The sequence below is a fragment of the Astatotilapia calliptera genome, chromosome 14 (assembly GCF_900246225.1).
Source record: "Astatotilapia calliptera chromosome 14, fAstCal1.2, whole genome shotgun sequence".
NCBI lineage: Eukaryota > Metazoa > Chordata > Actinopteri > Cichliformes > Cichlidae > Astatotilapia > Astatotilapia calliptera.
In genome coordinates, this window is record NC_039315.1 from 34450763 (window position 1) to 34470717 (window position 19955).

At 38.9% G+C, this 19955-nt stretch overlaps 1 protein-coding gene across 1 annotated transcript in view; it reads right to left on the reverse strand.

The window, feature by feature from the left end:
• scfd1 (sec1 family domain containing 1) overlaps positions 1-19494 on the reverse strand; it is a 36734-nt gene extending 17240 nt beyond the window's left edge. Inside the window, exons 1-16 of the mRNA XM_026191977.1 lie at positions 19406-19494; positions 18156-18226; positions 17473-17561; positions 16810-16900; positions 15641-15763; positions 15186-15273; positions 10646-10735; positions 9675-9730; positions 8602-8687; positions 8080-8179; positions 5586-5722; positions 4276-4366; positions 3821-3894; positions 1399-1480; positions 583-679; positions 310-380 (exon numbers count right to left, since the gene is read on the reverse strand). Of these exons, the coding sequence (XP_026047762.1) occupies positions 310-380; positions 583-679; positions 1399-1480; positions 3821-3894; positions 4276-4366; positions 5586-5722; positions 8080-8179; positions 8602-8687; positions 9675-9730; positions 10646-10735; positions 15186-15273; positions 15641-15763; positions 16810-16900; positions 17473-17561; positions 18156-18226; positions 19406-19436 (1377 nt within the window). The 5' untranslated portion in view covers positions 19437-19494. The remainder of the gene's footprint in view (positions 1-309; positions 381-582; positions 680-1398; positions 1481-3820; positions 3895-4275; positions 4367-5585; positions 5723-8079; positions 8180-8601; positions 8688-9674; positions 9731-10645; positions 10736-15185; positions 15274-15640; positions 15764-16809; positions 16901-17472; positions 17562-18155; positions 18227-19405) is intronic.
• Positions 19495-19955: the final 461 nt, after the last annotated feature.

The window sequence follows — 19955 nt, forward strand, 5'->3', positions numbered from 1 at the left end:
AATAAAAACAAAAAGAAATACCAGTCACCTTTAAAATGAAAGAACACACACTGAAATGGGACAAGCTGCATGACGTTACACCTGAAGCCTAATTTTCCGCTAACCTCATTCAGGCAAGAACAAATAGGCCAGACGTGGCCCACAGGCCACACAACACTCAGGTCTAATCTACTTTAAATAACTTGGTTTTCTGACCTTTACAGCAGCACGTTTTACACCCCCCCCCCCCCCCCCCCCCTTCCCAACCTTTTAATACTACTAAAGTGTTTACCCTGACATTTTATGAATTAGTGTCGGTGGGTGTGTTACCTCTGAAGGAGCCTGCTGTGCAGTGATGTAGTAGATGAGGAAAAGTCTCATTTTGTCTTCTGGAGTGCCAGCTGACAAACACACACGTTTACACACAGCTTATTCAGTTTATTCTGTCTCTGTAATACATGCTTGCTGAATATAAACAAATACAATTAAAACAACATTTAAAATAACCCTGCAGTTACAGATTTTGCACTTATCCCAGTATGGTATATGATAATTAAGTACCTGCATGTGAGTGTGTTTATGTGTGTGTGTTTGTGTGTGTACCATCTGGGTCACTGATGATGTCCAAAAGGGATTTGTCTAAAGTTGACTTGCTCATCAGTTTCTCTTCAAATTCAAAGTAAACATCCAATTTCCGACTCTGAGGACACAAAGAGCATAAAATCAGTACAACAAACACTATATTCACACTCTGTATTGTATTTTCAGTGCACTGGTACTGCTGTAAACCATCCAGTAAACACTTCTTATCTTTATACATATTAGTGCACTGTTTTGTAATGGTAACATGTTTCCAATGCTAGCAGGCCTAGCCTGTAAAGTGAAGTAACTGTAATTTGAGGAGAAACTTCAGTGATACTGGGTCCACCTAACAAGCAACCCGTATTACAAAGGGTGGATGACTTTTAGCAAAGGTATGATGTCACTGTGCTTTATGTTTGACTTTTAATGGAGAATAGGTTATGTTCAAGATAACAAGAAACACAAATACTCCACCTTCTGACTATTCACCATTCCTATATGATCCAGCAGAGGTTCTCAAATTTCTAGAGCCCTTTGTTTTTAAATATTATCTAAAAGAACATTTTTCCTTGCTTCATTATATTCTTGCTAGTAACTAACTTGCTAGTGATTGGTTAGCTCCAGTAATTGACCCAGCCACGTCTGCAATCTGTCATCTGGTGACAACAGTGCTCTCATTTGTTTAAACAAGCCAAGCAATCAGTTTTTCAACTCAACTGAACTGTCAACCTTCAAGTCCAATGTAATATTAGAGTTTTATAAACTCATTTTATAGTACATAGTCTTTGGGTGTGTGGCACTTAAATTGAATCTCAGTTTCTGGAAACTACTGTATACCTTGATGTGGTCAAGCACTGCTGTGGCAACATTGGTGTGCAGATCAATCAGTCTTTTCTTTTCCAACAGCTCTGGCAGAGAGCTGCAGAAGGTACAAAAAATGTCAAAAACAAGACAAATAAAACTCAGTCTGCATTTTATTACCTATCATATGGTCAAAACTCTTATTGTACCCAAGTCTGTAAAGAATTTGCAACTACAAGGCTGTTTTAGACAGTGTGACTGACACACACACACACACACACACACACACGCACACGCACACACACACAGCTTTATTTTATGGAAATCTCACAAACCAAAACTTAAATCAGATGTTCCCTGCATCAGTACTCATCTGTCCTCTTAAGTTCATGGAAATAATTTCTTTGTTGTTGAGAAACAGACTGACGCAAAACCAAAGACATTCAGTGAAAGGGGTTAAATAAAAAGCTCTGTGTTCACTTTTGAACCATTTAACCATAATTTCACCTCATTCACTGAGTGCATGACTCAGGGACAACCTGCACTGTGGTGTAAACTTTTCTTCCACTCAGAACTATGGAGCCAGTATGACGATGATTTTTTTTTTAGGCCATAAAATATCAGCCTGTCTGTCTGAGCAATAAAACACTGGGACACCTTAAACCCAAAGAACCATTGTAAATACAAATATTTTTTGTTTCGTTTTTATGATGAGGAACGTCATTCATGTAAGGTTTATATTTGAAAGGGCTGATTTTAAAATGACCTATGCTTGTTTTGATGCAGTTCAGAGGGAGAGTCGTTTTGCATACATTGTGTATATACAGTGGGGCAAAAAAGTATTTAGTCAGCCACCGATTGTGCAAGTTCCCCCACTTAAAATGATGACAGAGGTCAGTAATTTGCACCAGAGGTACACTTCAACTGTGAGAGACAGAATGTGAAAAAAAAAATCCATGAATCCACATGGTAGGATTTGTAAAGAATTTATTCGTAAATTAGGGTGGAAAATAAGTATTTGGTCACCACAAACAAGGAAAATCTCTGGCTCTCACAGACCTGTAACGTCTTCTGTAAGAAGCTTTTCTGTCCCCCACTCGTTACCTGTATGAATGGCACCTGTTTGAACTCATCATCTGTATAAAAGACACCTGTCCACAGCCTCAAACAGTCAGACTCCAAACTCCGCCATGGCCAAGACCAAAGAGCTTTCGAAGGACACCAGGAAAAGTATTGTAGACCTGTACCAGACTGGGAAGAGTGAATCTACAATAGGCAAGCAGCTTGGTGTGAAAAAATCAACTGTGGGAGCAATCATCAGAAAATGGAAGACATACAAGACCACTGATAATCTCCCTCGATCTGGGGCTCCACGCAAGATCTCATCCCGTGGGGTCGAAATGATCATGAGAACGGTGAGCAAAGATCCCAGAACCACACGGGGGGACCTGGTGAATGACCTGCAGAGAGCTGGGACCAAAGTAACAAAGGTCACCATCAGTAACACACTACAACGGCAGGGAATCAAATCCCGCAGTGCCAGACGTGTTCCGCTGCTGAAGCCAGTGCATGTCCAGGCCCGTCTGAAGTTTGCCAGAGAGCACATGGATGATACAGCAGAGGATTGGGAGAATGTCATGTGGTCAGATGAAACCAAAGTAGAACTTTTTGGTATAAACTCAACTCGTCGTGTTTGGAGGAAGAAGAATACTGAGTTGCATCCCAAGAACACCATACCTACTGTGAAGCATGGGGGTGGAAACATCATGCTATGGAGCTGTTTTTCTGCCAAGGGGACAGGACGACTGATCCGTGTTAAGGACAGAATGAATGGGGCCATGTATCGTGAGATTTTGAGCCAAAACCTCCTTCCATCAGTGAGAACTTTGAAGATGAAACGAGGCTGGGTCTTCCAACATGACAATGATCCAAAACACACCGCCCGGGCAACAAAGGAGTGGCTCCGTAAGAAGCATTTGAAAGTCCTGGAGTGGCCTAGCCAGTCTCCAGACCTCAACCCCATAGAAAATCTGTGGCGGGAGTTGAAAGTCCGTGTTGCTCGGTGACAGCCCCAAAACATCACTGCTCTCGAGAAGATCTGCATGGAGGAATGGGCCAAAATACCAGCTACTGTGTGTGCAAACCTGGTAAAGACCTATAGTAAATGTTTGACCTCTGTTATTGCCAACAAAGGTTATGTTGCAAAGTATTGAGTTGTATTTTTGTTATTGACCAAATACTTATTTTCCACCCTGATTTACGAATAAATTCTTTACAAATCCTACCATGTGAATTCATGGATTTTTTTTTCACATTCTGTCTCTCACAGTTGAAGTGTACCTCTGGTGCAAATTACTGACCTCTGTCATCATTTTAAGTGGGGGAACTTGCACAATCGGTGGCTGACTAAATACTTTTTTGCCCCACTGTATTTAAATTACCCTGTGTTGTTCATTACCTGACAGCAGAGGTTAGCTTCGCTGTGTTGTCTGAAAGCATGCTGATGGCTCCTTCATCTTCCCCCTCTAAGCCCTGCAGTCAGAACAGACATCACAAGAAGTAGCATGCAAAATCATGCTGTAGTGTTTACAACCGCCTTAAATAGGACTGCATCAGGACTAATCTGCCATATAGTCTTCATGTAAGGTATTGTGATTATAACCTTGATTGCCATGCAATATCATCTTAAATTTCTTGAAGTACAACAGCAGATGGTTAGACATGGGATCTGGAAATTCTCTTGAAAACTTGGGACATAAACTTGGACATATCACCTTAGACTTGAAACTCAAAACTGATGTGACTGACCTCTGAATATGACTTAACTTTGTGACTCAGACAAAGCCTCAAACACTGTGAAACTGGAGCTGGATTGTACCATACTGAGTCTCATGCTGTATATGTGAGTCTTACCATGATACTTTTCAACCGTTTGACTTCATCCTCCTGCGCTCTATACGTGTCCAGCTCCTCCTGAACTGACTCTGCAACCTCTGGGAATGGACTGTAACAAACAACCAATTATAATAACCATATTATAATGATATTCAGTATAATAAAAAGAAAAGAAAAAGGCACTAAAGAAGATGAAGTGTTAGTCAGATAAACTCAGACATCATCAGCATAGAGACCAATGTTATAATGTTCTGATACACACACATCCATACACCCTATTACTGTTTGGCACCTAATAAAGCACTTCCTCAATACAAATTTAAATAGCAAAATGTTTGAACATTGTTGTAGTTATTCCAGTGTGACTCCAGAAATAGTAACACAAAGGTTTTTGCTGTCGTCTGTTTAAATTAAATACAGATTTTAGAAAAGTAAAAATGGGACATAAAGCGTTGGGAATATTAACCTTCCCAACGCTACTGAAAATTTATCAACTTTCCTTAAAAGTCATGTCTGTACTGGAAAACCAGGAGATTAAAATGAACACTATCAATACGGCCAAGAAGTGTGGCATCCTGGCCTTAAACATGTCAGGAATGGTATGCCTAGTCCAAATAATATTTAGCCCCAAATCCCACATTTCTGTGCCAAGTTAAGATAAATTGTAGGGCTGTTAATGTTAACTCGCATTAATCCGTCACCTTAAAATTTTTTATGCAATAAACCAATCAGGTGTGCAGAATGACTCAAAATCCTTGAAATGTCTCTGTCAACGCATTTCGGGCAGTTTGTCTATTCTGCTCTCCAGATGGGTTAATTGCGTTAAAAACTTAAAGCGTGTTAATCGTGATGGTGGATTAGCACACGTTAACGCGGTCATCTGTCCATTCAATATTTGGTCAATGCCCTAGCTTTTATTGTTCAGTAAAAAGCACTTTCAGCGGTTACTGAGCTTTAATACCAGGACTATAAGGATGCATTCAATTATATCTTACACATATTAGTTGCACTTAAACTTGCAAAATCTGAAAAGAGGCTTTCACATGTTCACAGATGAATGAACAACTAATATATGGGAAACAACATGTAATTTAATTCTATGATTATTCTGCTGATTATTCTGTTAAAAGATTTCAAAACAGGTGCCAGAAAACAGCCAAAAAGATTTTCTAAAATAAAAATGTCATAAAAGTCAAAGATATTTCATTTAACATCATACAAAACAAAAGTCCTCTTAAGAATGAAGTTTAATTTAGAGTTGTTAGCATTTTTACTCTAAATGATGATGATCTAGACTGAAACAAAACACCACCTCTTTGGGAACTGACCTGCCCTTGTGTTTCTGCCAGAACTTGTCAGCGGCAGTCAAGTCATAGGTCTTCCTGCTCTTCTTCTTTGGTCTAGCACCAGCTGATGGCTCTGCCCCCATACCCTCCTCCATCACCACCCTGTTCAGATGGAAGTCCTGGTGGACACAGGAAAACATTTTTTTTTTTAAGTATTGTTGGCTAATATTTTGTCCAAGTGCTATGATTATTGCTGTTAGTCGGTTATTTTGGTATGTTAGAGCTCATCACAGAACTAAAACTAATCCAGTTTTCTGGAATATATTTTTTTATTATAAAACCTGATCAAGAATCCAGGAAAGCTATTCCGAGAAGAAGTATTGGTGTGCTAAAGAAAATTGGAATGAGCTACAGAGCAAAGACAATCTTTCCTACAGCACATCGTTGCTAATTCCAGTACACTAAATGGCGCCAAACGCTGAGAAGAACCATAATATTATTGTTACCATGAAAACAGAGGAGGCATAGTAACAAACACTTGGTGTTACAATCCAGTCTCCTGTTGGGGGGGCGTGGTCACGTTTACAGGAAATAGAGACGGAGATGTGGAGTCGGCAATGCTGCCATCTGGACTGATGCAGCACTTACTGGCAAAACAAGGCCACAAACAGAAATCCATCCTAAAGCAGGCTGACACTTTTTCTTTTTATCTTCCAACAAAAAATCAGTATGTTCAAAAGTTATAGTAAAGTGTCTGATTCAGACTTCTTTCAAGATGCTAATTTCAAAATAACTCCCACACAAACTAAGCTAAAATTGACTAATAACATCCATAAGTCAGGCAGGCTAGATGAGATAACTTCTGACGCTACTTTTATCATTTATATACACTTTTTATTTGTATTGTCTAGCAGCTTTCATAGACGCCTACACTATCCAGCAATGAGGTCTGCCTTACCCATATTAATCAGATCAGATCTAGAAGTTTATTTGTGCTATATTAACCAGATATGTAAAAATCTGACTTTCTAAAAATCTTAACACACTTTCTGAAGAGAAAGTGATAAAGAATAAATATGAGACCAAATGACTCCTTAAGAGTGATGGTTTATGGGCTTTATTAGCAAAAGCTGAACTTTTATGAGAGCAAGCACATTTGTGTGTGTGTGTGTGTGTTGATTACATAATACATCATTCACCTCTACATTCCAGTGCTGTCAGTATTAACCTCAACACCTCACTAGTTGACAGCACTCTGGCAAGAATTAGTGTGAGAATTTGTGTGCATTGTGGGAACATGGGGATATGTGTTTCTGACAGTCATATAAATGTGACTATGATTCAGTAAGCCCCCATAATGTGCGTACAGTCATCTGAAAAACAAAATACACCCTCCTTCAGTTCTAAGGTTTTATATATTAGGACATTAATAAAAACATCCAGTCCTTAGCAGTTCTTAAAATCAGCTAAATACAGCCACTGAAAAATACAACACACTACACCTGTTTATTATTTAACAAAAATTAAGCCAAGATGCCAAAGTAGTATATTAGAAATTAGGTACACCGTTTCTGCTTCCATAGAAATTAAAGGGGTAAATAATAGTCAGGGGCAGATAATCAAGTGCACTTAATATGAAAAAAATGAAATGTTTTTTTAATGCTAATCTTTTTTCTTTTCTTTTTTTTAACAGTTTCAATTTTTTCGGCTACAAATTAGATTTTTGTCAGTTTCAGACTTTGTGTTGTGGGCTTGTATCAAGGAGGAGGGACAGAGCATAGGAAAAATGATGGTAGGTCGCTAACCCATGGGAGCTATGAGCGCAGTAGAGAAATCTAAGAATCGTCCATTCATTTCTCCGTACTATATGGAAATTAGAATTCCCAAACTTAACACAACTTTAATCTTCTTTTGTAACAGAATCTTTTGACATGCTGCACTGAGTAGCATCAAAACTCAAATGACCATTGAGAACTGAAAGCAAAACGGCTCCATTTTTATTTTCCCTAATTGTGAAGCATTTGTCAGAGACCAAGCAGAGACTGAAAAATGAGGCCAGTGACATGCTAAAAGTTACTGTTTCTCTAAAAGTCAATTGAGTTTGACTCCAGAAGCGATTTAATCCCCACAGACCCCAATCCCCATCTTAAAATGTCCAAATTTAGGACAAAAAACAGAATGTTTTCAGCCCAGTACTTGTTAAAGGTTTTGGTCTCTATAGATAGTTTCCCACTTAAAAATTGAATAATGGATAACTGCTTTCTTTTTTAAAAAACTCATCCAATGGAATATTGGAAAGTTTAAAGTTATGGCAGTGGCTTCTTTGATTGACAGGTGTGCTAACAAAAGAGGCTGTAGCTGTTTGTAGTCTGCTAGGAATCGCCTTCACTGAATCCAGCCAATGAAATGGACTCTACTGTGTTTGTGATGGTGATGGCACCATGAAATTTGTTGTGTACCACATGGTTTTGCAGCTTCAAAGACAAAAGGAAAAGCAGAAGTATTTCTGGTCATTCTCAGACAGGTGACTTCTTACCAGCACATCATGAATCAGCGCCTGGTAGGTCCAGGTGTGATGGAGGGGCGTGGCCATGTCCACATTACGATCTACCAGGACAAACAGGGGTCTCTGAAAGCTAGAGGGGAGAGTATAATACTGCTGAGCGTGGTTAAACACAGGGCCAATATTTAAACTGGCAGAGAAAAAATATTGCATGATGGGAGATAGAGTCTCACATAGACTCAAAAACTAAAGTAAACCATACTGATTACCTTTTATTCAGTGGATATCTAAAGCAATATTGTCAATGTTAACATTAATGTTAACATGTTGAAAGTCGATCTAGATCTTCCTCTAATATAAATACATACAGTATATACTGTGTGTTTTTCTACCATTTAACTCCTCATGCTAATGCTAGTTGAGCAACACTACAGAATGAGAATGGTACAGACTAAAATAATAACTGAAACAAAGAAGAAAAAATGGCATCACCTGATTTATATTCCCAATATTTATAATTTTGCAGAAACTAACATATTCGTTAAGAATGCTGACCTGAACTGTCCAGCAGTCATGCTGTCTCCTGTGAACAGACTGTTTCTGGCATCACGCAGGTTCTCACGGAGCTTTTTGTCCAGTTTCTACACAAACAAGTACACAATTCAACACAAAGCATTCCTATTTCCACAAAATTATAATGACTAAAGTGAATGCCTTTAATATTTTTCTGTCCAATGTGTTATTTTTGTTGGAAATCTTGGATGCTGGTATTCATAGGGATGATTTTTTTTAAAACAAACTATTCACCTAAATGTTGTTCCAGTTCACAAAAACAACAAAACAAAACAACCAGATTTGGGTTTCTGAGCAACCTCTTGTTGGAGCTAGGCCCAGGGGGATCAACGTGCATATAGTGATTGGGTGTTAGCCCTTGGGGCCTGGAAGGGCTCAGCCTAAATAAGCCATATGGGCCACCCCTTCTATGGACCCACCACCTGTAGAAGGAGTAATAGAGATCCAGTGGAATGTGGATTTGGTAACATTTGAAGCCAGAGACCATGGTCCGATCCCCAGTTGCTGAAACTCTGCTTTGGGTAAGTGGAATAGGTAGCTAGTGGAGGAGTCGTCTGGGCTAGTACTTGAGGCCACTGAATCTGAGTGGAACATGTTCTGTACTTCCATTGCTGACATGGCTGTACGGAGCAGCGGCTGCAAGGGGGATGGTGCCTGTTGTGGTGGTAACTCCCAAACCAGATGGTAGACACTGGAGGTGAAGCGAGCTTTCAAGCTAAAGGAGTCGTCCTATTAAACATGGTTAACTTGAGGGACTCCGGAGGATACTGACAGGTACCGGCAAGCTAAGCGGAGCGCAGCCAAGGCAGCAGCCAAGGCAGCAGCCAAGGCAAAAACTGGGGTGTGGGAAGAGTTCGTTGAGGTCACAGAGCAAGACTTTTGGTCGGCCTTGAAATGTTTCTGGCAAACGACTCAGGAGAGGAAGAGCAGGTTCCCATCAACATGCAATATAGTGGGGATGGGACTCTGCTAGTCTCAACTGAGGTCATAGGTGGGCAGTGGAAGGAATACTTTGAGATACAATGAGCAGTTTTTACATGTTAGAGTGGACTCACCACAGCAACCATTTCTGCTGCGTTTCCTCTAGGACAGCGGATGATCGGAACCGCACCTGGTCAACAACAATACACTTTAATGAAGTCTCATTAAACTTAACAACAACAAAAAAAATAATAATGCCAATTGCCAAAGAGATACACATCTTTATCAACAGAATCCCTAAATTAGAAGGTTAAAATGGTTTACAGACAAATAGAATTCAGAGAGATGTTTTCTTCCAATGAAGCATCACTACTTGGTTCAATGTTGAGCCACTATTTAATAAGAATGATGTGCAAATAGTGAGTTACAGGTAACTTAAGGTTGTCAAAAAAACCTTCAAATACTATACTGACTATTGTGGTCTAAAAATGTTGAGACCAGTTTTACAAAGAAAAATTGACTCTAAAAGGTCAGTTTTACTGACAGAGTCAGAGAGTTAGTCTAACTTTCTAACTGAACTTTCAGATCGACCCAGTGAATAGCTGTCCCAACCTACAGACCAACACACAATCCCCAGAAAATTCTGACAAAAGAGTTCACCATTACATGAAAAGCTTATTCATTCTTCTTTGGCTGGTTTTCACTGATCTAAATTGCCATGTGTGAAACAGTATTACTGTATATACTACATTAGTGAAGAGGACTGATTGCATTTGTGATTATAAATCGTTAACAGAAAACTAAGAGATTTCCACTCCCATCTACATACTTTGGCCACTGTGGTATTGTGCCAATTTGTCCTTACTGTAAACTAGCAAAGCTACTGTGGTTTTGACAGAGTCGAGGGAGTTTGACAAGTTGAGGAGTTTTTACCCCGATAATAAAAAAAGATTGTATTACCATCTAGTGGACTGTAACAGTAACACACCCAACTGAAAAAAAAATGCTTCAGCTAAAAAAATAAACATTGTGAAATCCAGGTGAATTTGTAAGCACACAGATATCAGATATTTGCCTTGGCTGTCATTCTATGAGCCACACTCACCAAGAGTGACGAAGAAACAGAAAAGACTGTCTACAATGGTGTCCATGATGGCCTCCATGTCTGTGTCCTGGATGTCTGCCCTGTTGATGGCTGCACAGGAGTGAAAAAACAGGCAAAGCAGAAACACTTACTCTGTGTTTATTTAAGTAGAAAAGGTGGCAGCTAAAACAACATGTCTCTTCTAGTCATTATATTACGTCTAGTATAGGAAGCTATGCTCACTATATATATAAGTGTGTTTGTGTTGGTCATTCAAGTTTCAGTGACTAAAGCTGTCTGTATGTCATACTATTTCCTTTGAATTTAATAAATGTCAGTACACATAATATGAAATACAAGACAAGATACTCCTCTTTACACATACATATCCATCAGGGTTTTATGACACATAATGTGTTGTGTTCTTTTGCTAATCTACACACCTGATAGCTTAACTCTTAATACATGGATTTCAGGTTTATACTGAATTATGTGCAATAAACCACCATTTGTCACAATCTTAGATCAGTTCATCACAAACTACTTCTGCAATGTGAAATATCCTGCTGATATTTTAGCAGAACCTTTAAATTAAAATATTATTACACTTCAATTAAATCTAAGTAGATTTAAATGGATAAGTGAAATAATGATTTCAGACGAGGCAGGTGAAGGCACCTCAGTAGTCTCGGGGACAGATTTGCTAATGGTCTGCACCAGCATGTAACCCTCTTTTAGTGTTAGGGTCATTGTTTAGCTCAGTGTGCCAAGTAGGGCTGCCACGATTTGTCGACTAGTCACGATTACGTCGACTATCAAAATCGTCGACGACTGATTTAATAGTCGACGCGTCGTTTGAAACTTTGTAAGATCACAAAAGACGCAGGAATAAGTGGCAGGATTTAAGAGTGTAATAACGGACTGAAACAGAAGATGGCAGCATTGCATGTACAAGGATGTCAGCTACCGTTAAACCCCGAAGAAGAAGAAGAAGAAGCAGCTGTGTCCCAGAATTCAGCGCAGTTTCCAACAATGGCGGCAGCTAGTTAGTTTTAATGTTACTCTTATTATTCTTTCTGGGTCACAAAATAAACGTTTAACATATTTTCAGGCGAGAATGTAGCTGTGTAAACCTCAAATATCTGCTCAGTTTATCAGGACACCACATATTTTCAAAAGCGCTCCGACGTTTTCGGAGACATCTGTTACCCACTAGCTCGTTAGCGAGCCGGGGGCTAGGCTCACTAGCGCCCTGAGAACACCGGACTCCCCGCAAATCGTTTTCAAACCCACCGCCGTCTTTCGCTACTCAGGTTAAATATATATGAGTCACTTAGATAACTTAAAATGTTATTGTTTGGCTTTTTTTTTTTAGTATTTTATTTGTTCCTGAGTAAATCAGTTTGTCTGAGATTAAAGTTATAGTTTTTACACAGCTGAATAAACGTCAAGCAGACAACAGATTATCAGAAGTGTGAGATGCTCCAGAATATACTCCAGTGTCCTGTTATATTTTAGATGGCAAGGAGTTTATTAAACTTCACTGAAACAATCTGCAAATTTCATTAAAATTTAATAAACTATCATCTTGTCTTTATTTTTAGTTAGCACAGACCTTAAACACTTAAAGCTGTAAGCTAATGATAGTTATATAAGAGCAGATGCTGCTGGTGCAATAAGCTGTAGTTTTACGTCTAATGGATGATGATCTGATTAGTCGACTAATCGCAAAAATAATCGGTGACTAGTCGACTATCAAAATAATCGTTTGTGGCAGCCCTAGTGCCAAGCAGGTGATGTATATGCCATGAAGTGAACACAGCGGTCCAGGTTCTAATGTGCTCCGGGTTATTTGTAGTATTTGCCCTTACCCTGCTCTGTTCTACTTTCCTGTCATCTCCTGGCTGCTTTTATCATAATAACTCAAAAAAACAAGACCCACAAAAATGATGACCAAAAAAAGGTCCTGTCAGAATTTCCTAAAGCAACACGTTGTGTTTTGTACTTTAATTCCATGTATTTCCATACATATGTTTCCGCTTGAGAGGGCAAAAGTTTTTAGAAGAACAGTATAAATGAATCGCACAAACCCAATTTACTAAGGTTTGCGGTCTGCAATTTGCTGCAAACTGTGCTGGAGAAAAAGCAATTGCTGTGGCTGTGACATCTGCTACTGACAGTGCTCACTGGTTTGGAAAGGGAGGGGAAAAATTATGTTGTCAAAACATCTTGTCCTCAGGCTGTGGGTGCTGTACTGGAGCTCTCTGGTTTCTGTAAATGTATATTTGGATGAAATAATGCCACCACGTGGGGGGTGAGGAGCATTAAATTGTTCATTAAAACACAGGTAAGTGCTACATAGCTAGATTAAACAAACTGCCACACGTAAATCTTACATTTTGTTGACTTGGACTTTCAGAAAAAAAGTTCCTATAGTATTCATTTATCTCATAAATGCTGTGTCATAACAGTAAAGCTGAGTGAGTATTTTTCCAGGTCAGGTAAACCCGTAGGAAAGGGTTAGGAGATGTATGCTCACATGTTGGTGCCATACTCTACGCCCCTCTGACAGTTATAAATACATAGTGAGTAGTGCATTCAATAGCACAGTAACTATCTGGCATTTTTAAACTCAAAGATATTCAAAGGAGGGCTGGAGAATAAAGAACTGCTGAACTGTTTTGCCCACCAAGTCTGGCATGACAACTATGGATTGCCAAGTACTTTTGAAGGACTTCTTCGTGTGTGTACATCACTATCATATACTTTTATCTCTTATATTGTCACTTGATTTTCTGATCTTCCTATTTAGCTTCTTCCGTGAAGCACTTTGAAATGTGACTCAATAAAATGTTTCAAATAAATTATTTTATTAGAAAACAATAATATACATCTAAAAACCTCACAACATCAAAATGCTGTTTGAAGCTTCAGATTTGGTTTTAAGCTTCAACTTACAGTTGTGGTCAAAAGTTTACATGCACTTGTAAAGAACATAATATCAAGGCTCTCTTGAGTTTCCTGTTATTTCTACAACTCTGATTTTCCTCTGATAGAGTGATTGGAACAGATACTTCTTTATCACAAAAAACATTCATGAAGTTTGGTTCTCTTATGACTTTATTATGGGTTAACAGAAAAAAGTGATCACATCTGCTGGGTCAAAAATATACATACAGCAGTGCTAATGTTTGGTTACATGTCCCTTAGCCATTTTCACTTCAATTAGGTGCTTTTGGTAGCCATCCACAAGCTTCTGGTTGAATCTTTGACCACTCCTCTTGACAGAATTGGTGCAGTTCAGTTAAATTTGATGGCTTTCTGACATGGACTTGTTTCTTCAGCATTGTCCCCATGTTTTTAATGAGCTTTAAGTCAGGACTTTGGGAAGGCCATTCTAAAACCCTTATTCTAGCCTGATTTAGCCATTCCTTTACCACTTCTGATGTGTGTTTGGGGTCACTGTCCTGTTGGAACACCCAACTGCGCCCAAGACCCAACCGTCGGGCTGATGATTTTAGGTTATGTTGAAGAATTTGAAGGTAATCCTCCTTCTTCATTATCCCATTTACTCTCTGTAAAGCACCAGTTCCATTGGCAGCAAAACAGCCCCACAGGATCAAACTACCACCACCATGCTTGATTGTAGGCATGGTGTTCTTGGGGTTAAAGGCCTCACCTTTTCTCCTCCAAACATATTGCTGGGCATTGTGGCCAAAAAGCTAGATTTTTGTTTCGTCTGACCATAGAACTTTCCTCCAGAAGGTCTTATCTTTGTCCATGTGATCAGCAGCAAACTTCAGTCGAGCCTTAAGGTGCTGCTTTTGGAGCAAGGGCTTCCTTCTTGCACGGCAGCCTCTCAGTCCATGGAGATGCAAAACACGTTTGACTGTGGACAATGACACCTGTGTTCCAGCAGCTTCTAATTCTTGGCAGATATGCTTTTTGGTGATTCTCGGTTGACTCTTCACCCTCCAGACCATTTTTCCCTCAGCAGCAGATGACAGCTTGCGTTTTTTTTCTGATCGTGGCAGTGACAAAACAGTGCCATGCACTTTATACTTACAAACAATTGTTTGCACTGTTGCTTTTGGGACCTGCAGCTGCTTTGAAATGGCCCCAAGTGACTTTCCCGACTTGTTCAAGTCAATAATTTGGTCCATGCTGAGCTCCTTTGACTGTCCCCATTGTAGCGTTTGTATCCAATGAGCCCTATTTAACTGGCCTCAGAGAAGTCACCAGCTGTAGTCACTCATAATCACTCACAAGAAGTTAAGAGGCTATGCTATGAAGCTCATTTCACTGACAACTTTCTAAGTCACCAAAATTGCTAATTCATGTTGCTGTATGTATATTTTTGACCCAGCAGATGTGATCACTTTTTTCTGTTAACCCATAATAAAGTCATAAAAGAACCAAACTTCATGAATGTTTTTTGTGACAAAAGAGTATCTGTTCCAATCACTCTGTCAGAGGAAAATCAGAGTTGTAGAAATAACGGGAAACTGTAGATTTAGATCACAAAGACAGAAAGGTGTGTGTGTGTGTGTCTTTGTTTTACCATGGTAGGAAATGAGCTCCTTATTTTGATGGCAGAGGATGAACATATCATCTTCCAAAGTGATAAAGTTTAGATACTGATCAAACACCTGAAACACAAACAGATATCAGCCTGATTAATTAGTGCTGGACACAATAATGTTACACCTGCTCGGTGAATCTATTACAAAACCTGTGTTACTGAGCTGATATAAATTATCCCGCAAGGTTGCAAAGAGAAGGAAGCAAAAATAATGACCACAATCTAGCAATAATAATAATAATAATGATAGTAATAAAAGCAAAAGTAAAAAAATCAAATAAACCTTTTAATATTTACATTTGTCAAATGTTGCTAATTTTTTTGTTATTTAATAAATTGTCATTGCCTTATTGAAATATTTTTGCATTTTAAACATTTATTTAGTTGTCACTGCACCAAAAAGGAGTGCTTCATAAACACAGAAAGAACGTAACCTTGGTGACTTGGGTAACAGCGTTAGCAGCCAATGCGGCACTGGCAATGTCCTCCAATTTACTTCTACTGATGGCAGAGATGAAGTTCAGATAGTATGACTCATACAGCTGGTTCCTCAAGTCCTACACACACACACACACACACACACACACACACACACACACACACACACACACACACACACACACACACACACACACACACACACACACACACACACACACACACACACAATGATGAGATTGCGAATATGATGAACACTGCATTTCTAAAAATTAGTGCGTAGTAGGCCAAAATATCTCAGTCTGACAAGTACTGATTATTGGATCGTTAAATAATCAACAAAAATGTTTCCAGAGCTCAAGATCATCCCTAAGTGTCCACACTATATGTGCCACAATTTTAAAAAAATGACATGACACAACAGAACCAAGACATCCTTTAAGAATCGGGATCAATTCATCAAGTTCTGTTTTCCCTCCACACCAAGCAGCAGTACTTGGTTCTTTATTGCAAGCAAGTTCTGTATTAGAGTATTCTGACAACAAAAATCCAGAAAATATTCCAGTGTGGGATGCTGAGTATCATCAGTTGCTAAAAGATGATAAATGATAATAACAATATTTTGCTGCTGCATTTTTAACCTCTAAGAACCTGTCGTCCACATATGTGGACATCACATTTTGGGATGTCTAGACCACAATATTAAATTTTGCACAATCAACCCAAATAGCAAAGAGAAATTAAAGATTCATGCAATTAAAGAGTTCAAGAGTTAAAGAGGCATTAGGAGGTTAATGAACTCATCAAATCACAAAAACACAGAAACTTGGGCTTAAATTTAAGAAGGAAAGCCGTGAGCTTTCCTCACAGATGACACAAACACAGAAAAATGATAAATCATTTCTCAATAAAAAGGAAAGGTCAAGCTCCAGAAAGGCGGACGAATAAACGAATAAAGCTGGGATTGTCAATGTTTTTACCAAACTTTAATGACAGATGAAAATTAAACGGGATAACTGAAAAATGATTTGAGCTTTTAGCGTCTTTTAGCTCATGATTTTGGTCCTGCAACTTCTGAAAGGAACTCTTCTGTAATTCCCAGAGTAGATAAACGCACTCAGGCAAAGAGCTGAGTGCAGCTTAATGAGTTACTGTGTGCGATCACCTGACAAATCCTGTCGATGTTCTCCTCTGTGGGCATGACGAAATAAATAGCAGGAACATCTGGAATAGGATCTCTGTCTGAATGAAGCAGCCTGAACACACACACACGCACACGCACACGCGCGCACACACACACACACACACACACACACACACAAACACAAACACAAACAAACACAAAAATTTTTCTCTGTTAAAAACTGCAAAACGAAACAAAAGTAAAATTTGGGAAACAGCTGCCCCATAATCAACTGCTACAATGTTGTGCAAAACTCTTGTTTCTTTATATTTTGCTAGGAAAATGAAACATTTTTAGCAATTATTATTTTCACAGATTCAACTGAAGAAATGTATTAATTCATTCATATTTTGAATCTATTTATGAATTTCTATAATGATTATATAACAGCAAGTTTTTTGTTATACACAACTGATTTCAGAAAAAGTGTGTGAAAGTTTTGGTGCCAAAACCACAGCATATTTAAACCGAGGTAAACAGCTGAGGTGACTCTCCAGTGCCTTCTCTGAGAGGAGCATGTGACCAGCTGGCTTTGTGGTGATTACCGATGATTATGATTATTTTTGATTATGTAATATTTTGTTTTGCTGTTCTCTTAAAACAGCTCTGTGTGTGTGTGTGTGTGTGTGTGTGTGTGTGTCCTACAGATGCAGAGTGATGCCCATGTCTCGGAGCTCTTTGACAGACAGCAGTGGGGAGATGATGTCTTGGCCAAACCGGTCATATATTAACACCTGCAGAAAAGGCAGAGATCAAAAGACTTTTTCTGACCCAGGCAGAAATCACAAATACAAAGTCTTACTGATAAACCACACAACACTTATTTATGTGACTGCTTTTACTGTGTGAAAAGTCTGGCATGTGAAAGCAGTGATTGCTAGTGGAATGCAGATCTGAGGGTGAACTACTGATACATACATACACTGATTAACAGCATGAAAGATTGAGTTGGGGATGTGGGCTGGCACTGACATCAGCTGATTTGCCAGCATTGTGGCTTAGGTTGACTACATGGCCTATGTGAACTATAGAATTATTATGTATTTATTTATTAAACTTTGAGTTCACCTTGAAAAGCATGACATTCTTCATTACACAGTAAGCACGTACACTGTCCCTTCAACTCCTCTTAGAAACACAGGATGTGGATTTTAAGAGGCTGAGTTAATCCTAAATAAGATTTAACACACAATGCAGCACACTGCATTTTCTGAAGACATTGAGCATTTATGCACGGCGAGTATGAGTCTCAGTATTTAAGTCATGATTTCAGGCTGGATGTTTTTCCTTGACGCCTGTTGAGTTACTGCACTGTCAAAGTGACTTACCTTCCATACTGGCTCAGCTGCAGTGTTCTTCAGAGGAGGTGCATTGAAGTTCAACATTCGCTTCAAAGCGACTGCAGAAATGCAACACAGAAACTTTTATGTTAGGGCACACACAACCAGATCAGTATCCACATGGCTAATAAATACTGCTCCATTAATAGTAGCTTAACTGAGAAGCAGTTGTTTCTGTAATCAAAATGTTGTTTTAGACATCTCAACAAATACTCTTCTGAAATATGTCAAGGGTTTAACATGCTTTTTTTTTAATAGTGAAACGAGCCTGGGGATATGGCATGCCATATGACAAAATAAAGCCTAAAATCTTTGCATTTTAGGCTTTATTTGTCACATTTGTTTCTTTAAAATATCAATAATGACTATCTGCTATGATAATCATAATTGACTAACTGTTGCACTTTTGACTAAAAACGAAATTCTGTAGGATGTGATTTTAGTGTGTGGAAACATTTCTCTGAGCATTTCATAGAGAAAATATTTATTAACTTGAAACTAGACTACTAATGCAGTCCTCTGGGACTGCAGTAAACAGCTAGCTTTATTTTTTGCCAGCTATCGATTTGATAATCCCACTAATCACTGCAGCTCTAGATCACACATTGATAAATCTCTTTATTCACTGACCAGACTGCCCACAAAAATATTCAATAAATGTACTTGAATAAAAAAAAGTATATGCAAGAATAAGACATCCACATTCTCCTGTCCATCCAATATTTAATATTAATAAATAATATTAAAAAGCAATACAACAATAAACTGATCCAAACAACAAAGCTTACTGAAACCATAAGAGTATAATCACATGATGACGAGAGGATTCATCCAGTGTATATGAAGCTAGAAACTAGAAATAGCTTAAGGCTTTCTTCACAGTTAGCAGGAGGCTAGCTATCCGTAGCTATTTCTACCGTAGTAGAGCTAGCAGCACTGATAGCTGACAGGACGACGGGTTAACTTTGGGTAAATAATTTAACAGTGTGGTTGACAAGTTAACGTGTCTGTAAATATAGGAAAAATGAACGAGTTCCGCTATAAATAGTGAAACAGGAACATTAATGAAGTAGCTCAGCCCCTGTTAGTTTAGCGCGTAGTTTAGTTTGTCAGCTATTTAAGAGGGGGAATGGTATCTCAGTCAGACTTCGGGTTGGTGGACCTCTCCACAGACCGTCAGCGCTGCTGTCTTTCGCCTGATATAATGCTAACGAAGGAAAGAAAACATTTTAACAAACCTGTCTGCTTCTCCCGGACAGACGCCGCCATGTTTGATGTTGTTAGTTACGGAGTGACTGATGACGTGGCACCAGCTCGACGTCAGCTCACACGTCAGAGAAGAGTAGAAAGTGAAGAGGTCTCACTCTGGTGCTGTTTAACAGAGAATACAAGAAAGAACGCAGATCATCAAAGTAAAGTTCCGTTTTCCAGTAGACCAATAATGAAAATTTTAACAGCTGTTTTTCAGAGTTATGTGGTCCTCACAAAACAGCCACTACAGGCACTGATTTAATAGAATATGAGGAATTGATTAGGAGTATGAAATATTTGAAATGAGCTCAGCCTTAATTCAATTCAATTTTATTTATATAGCGCCAAATCACAACAAAAGTCGCCTCAAGGCGCTTCATAGATACAGAGAAAAACCCAACAATCATATGACCCCCTATGAGCAAGCACTTTGGTGACAGTGGGAAGGAAAAACTCCCTTTTAACAGGAAGAAACCTCCGGCAGAACCAGGCTCAGGGAGGGGCGGGGCCATCTGCTGCGACCGGTTGGGGTGAGAG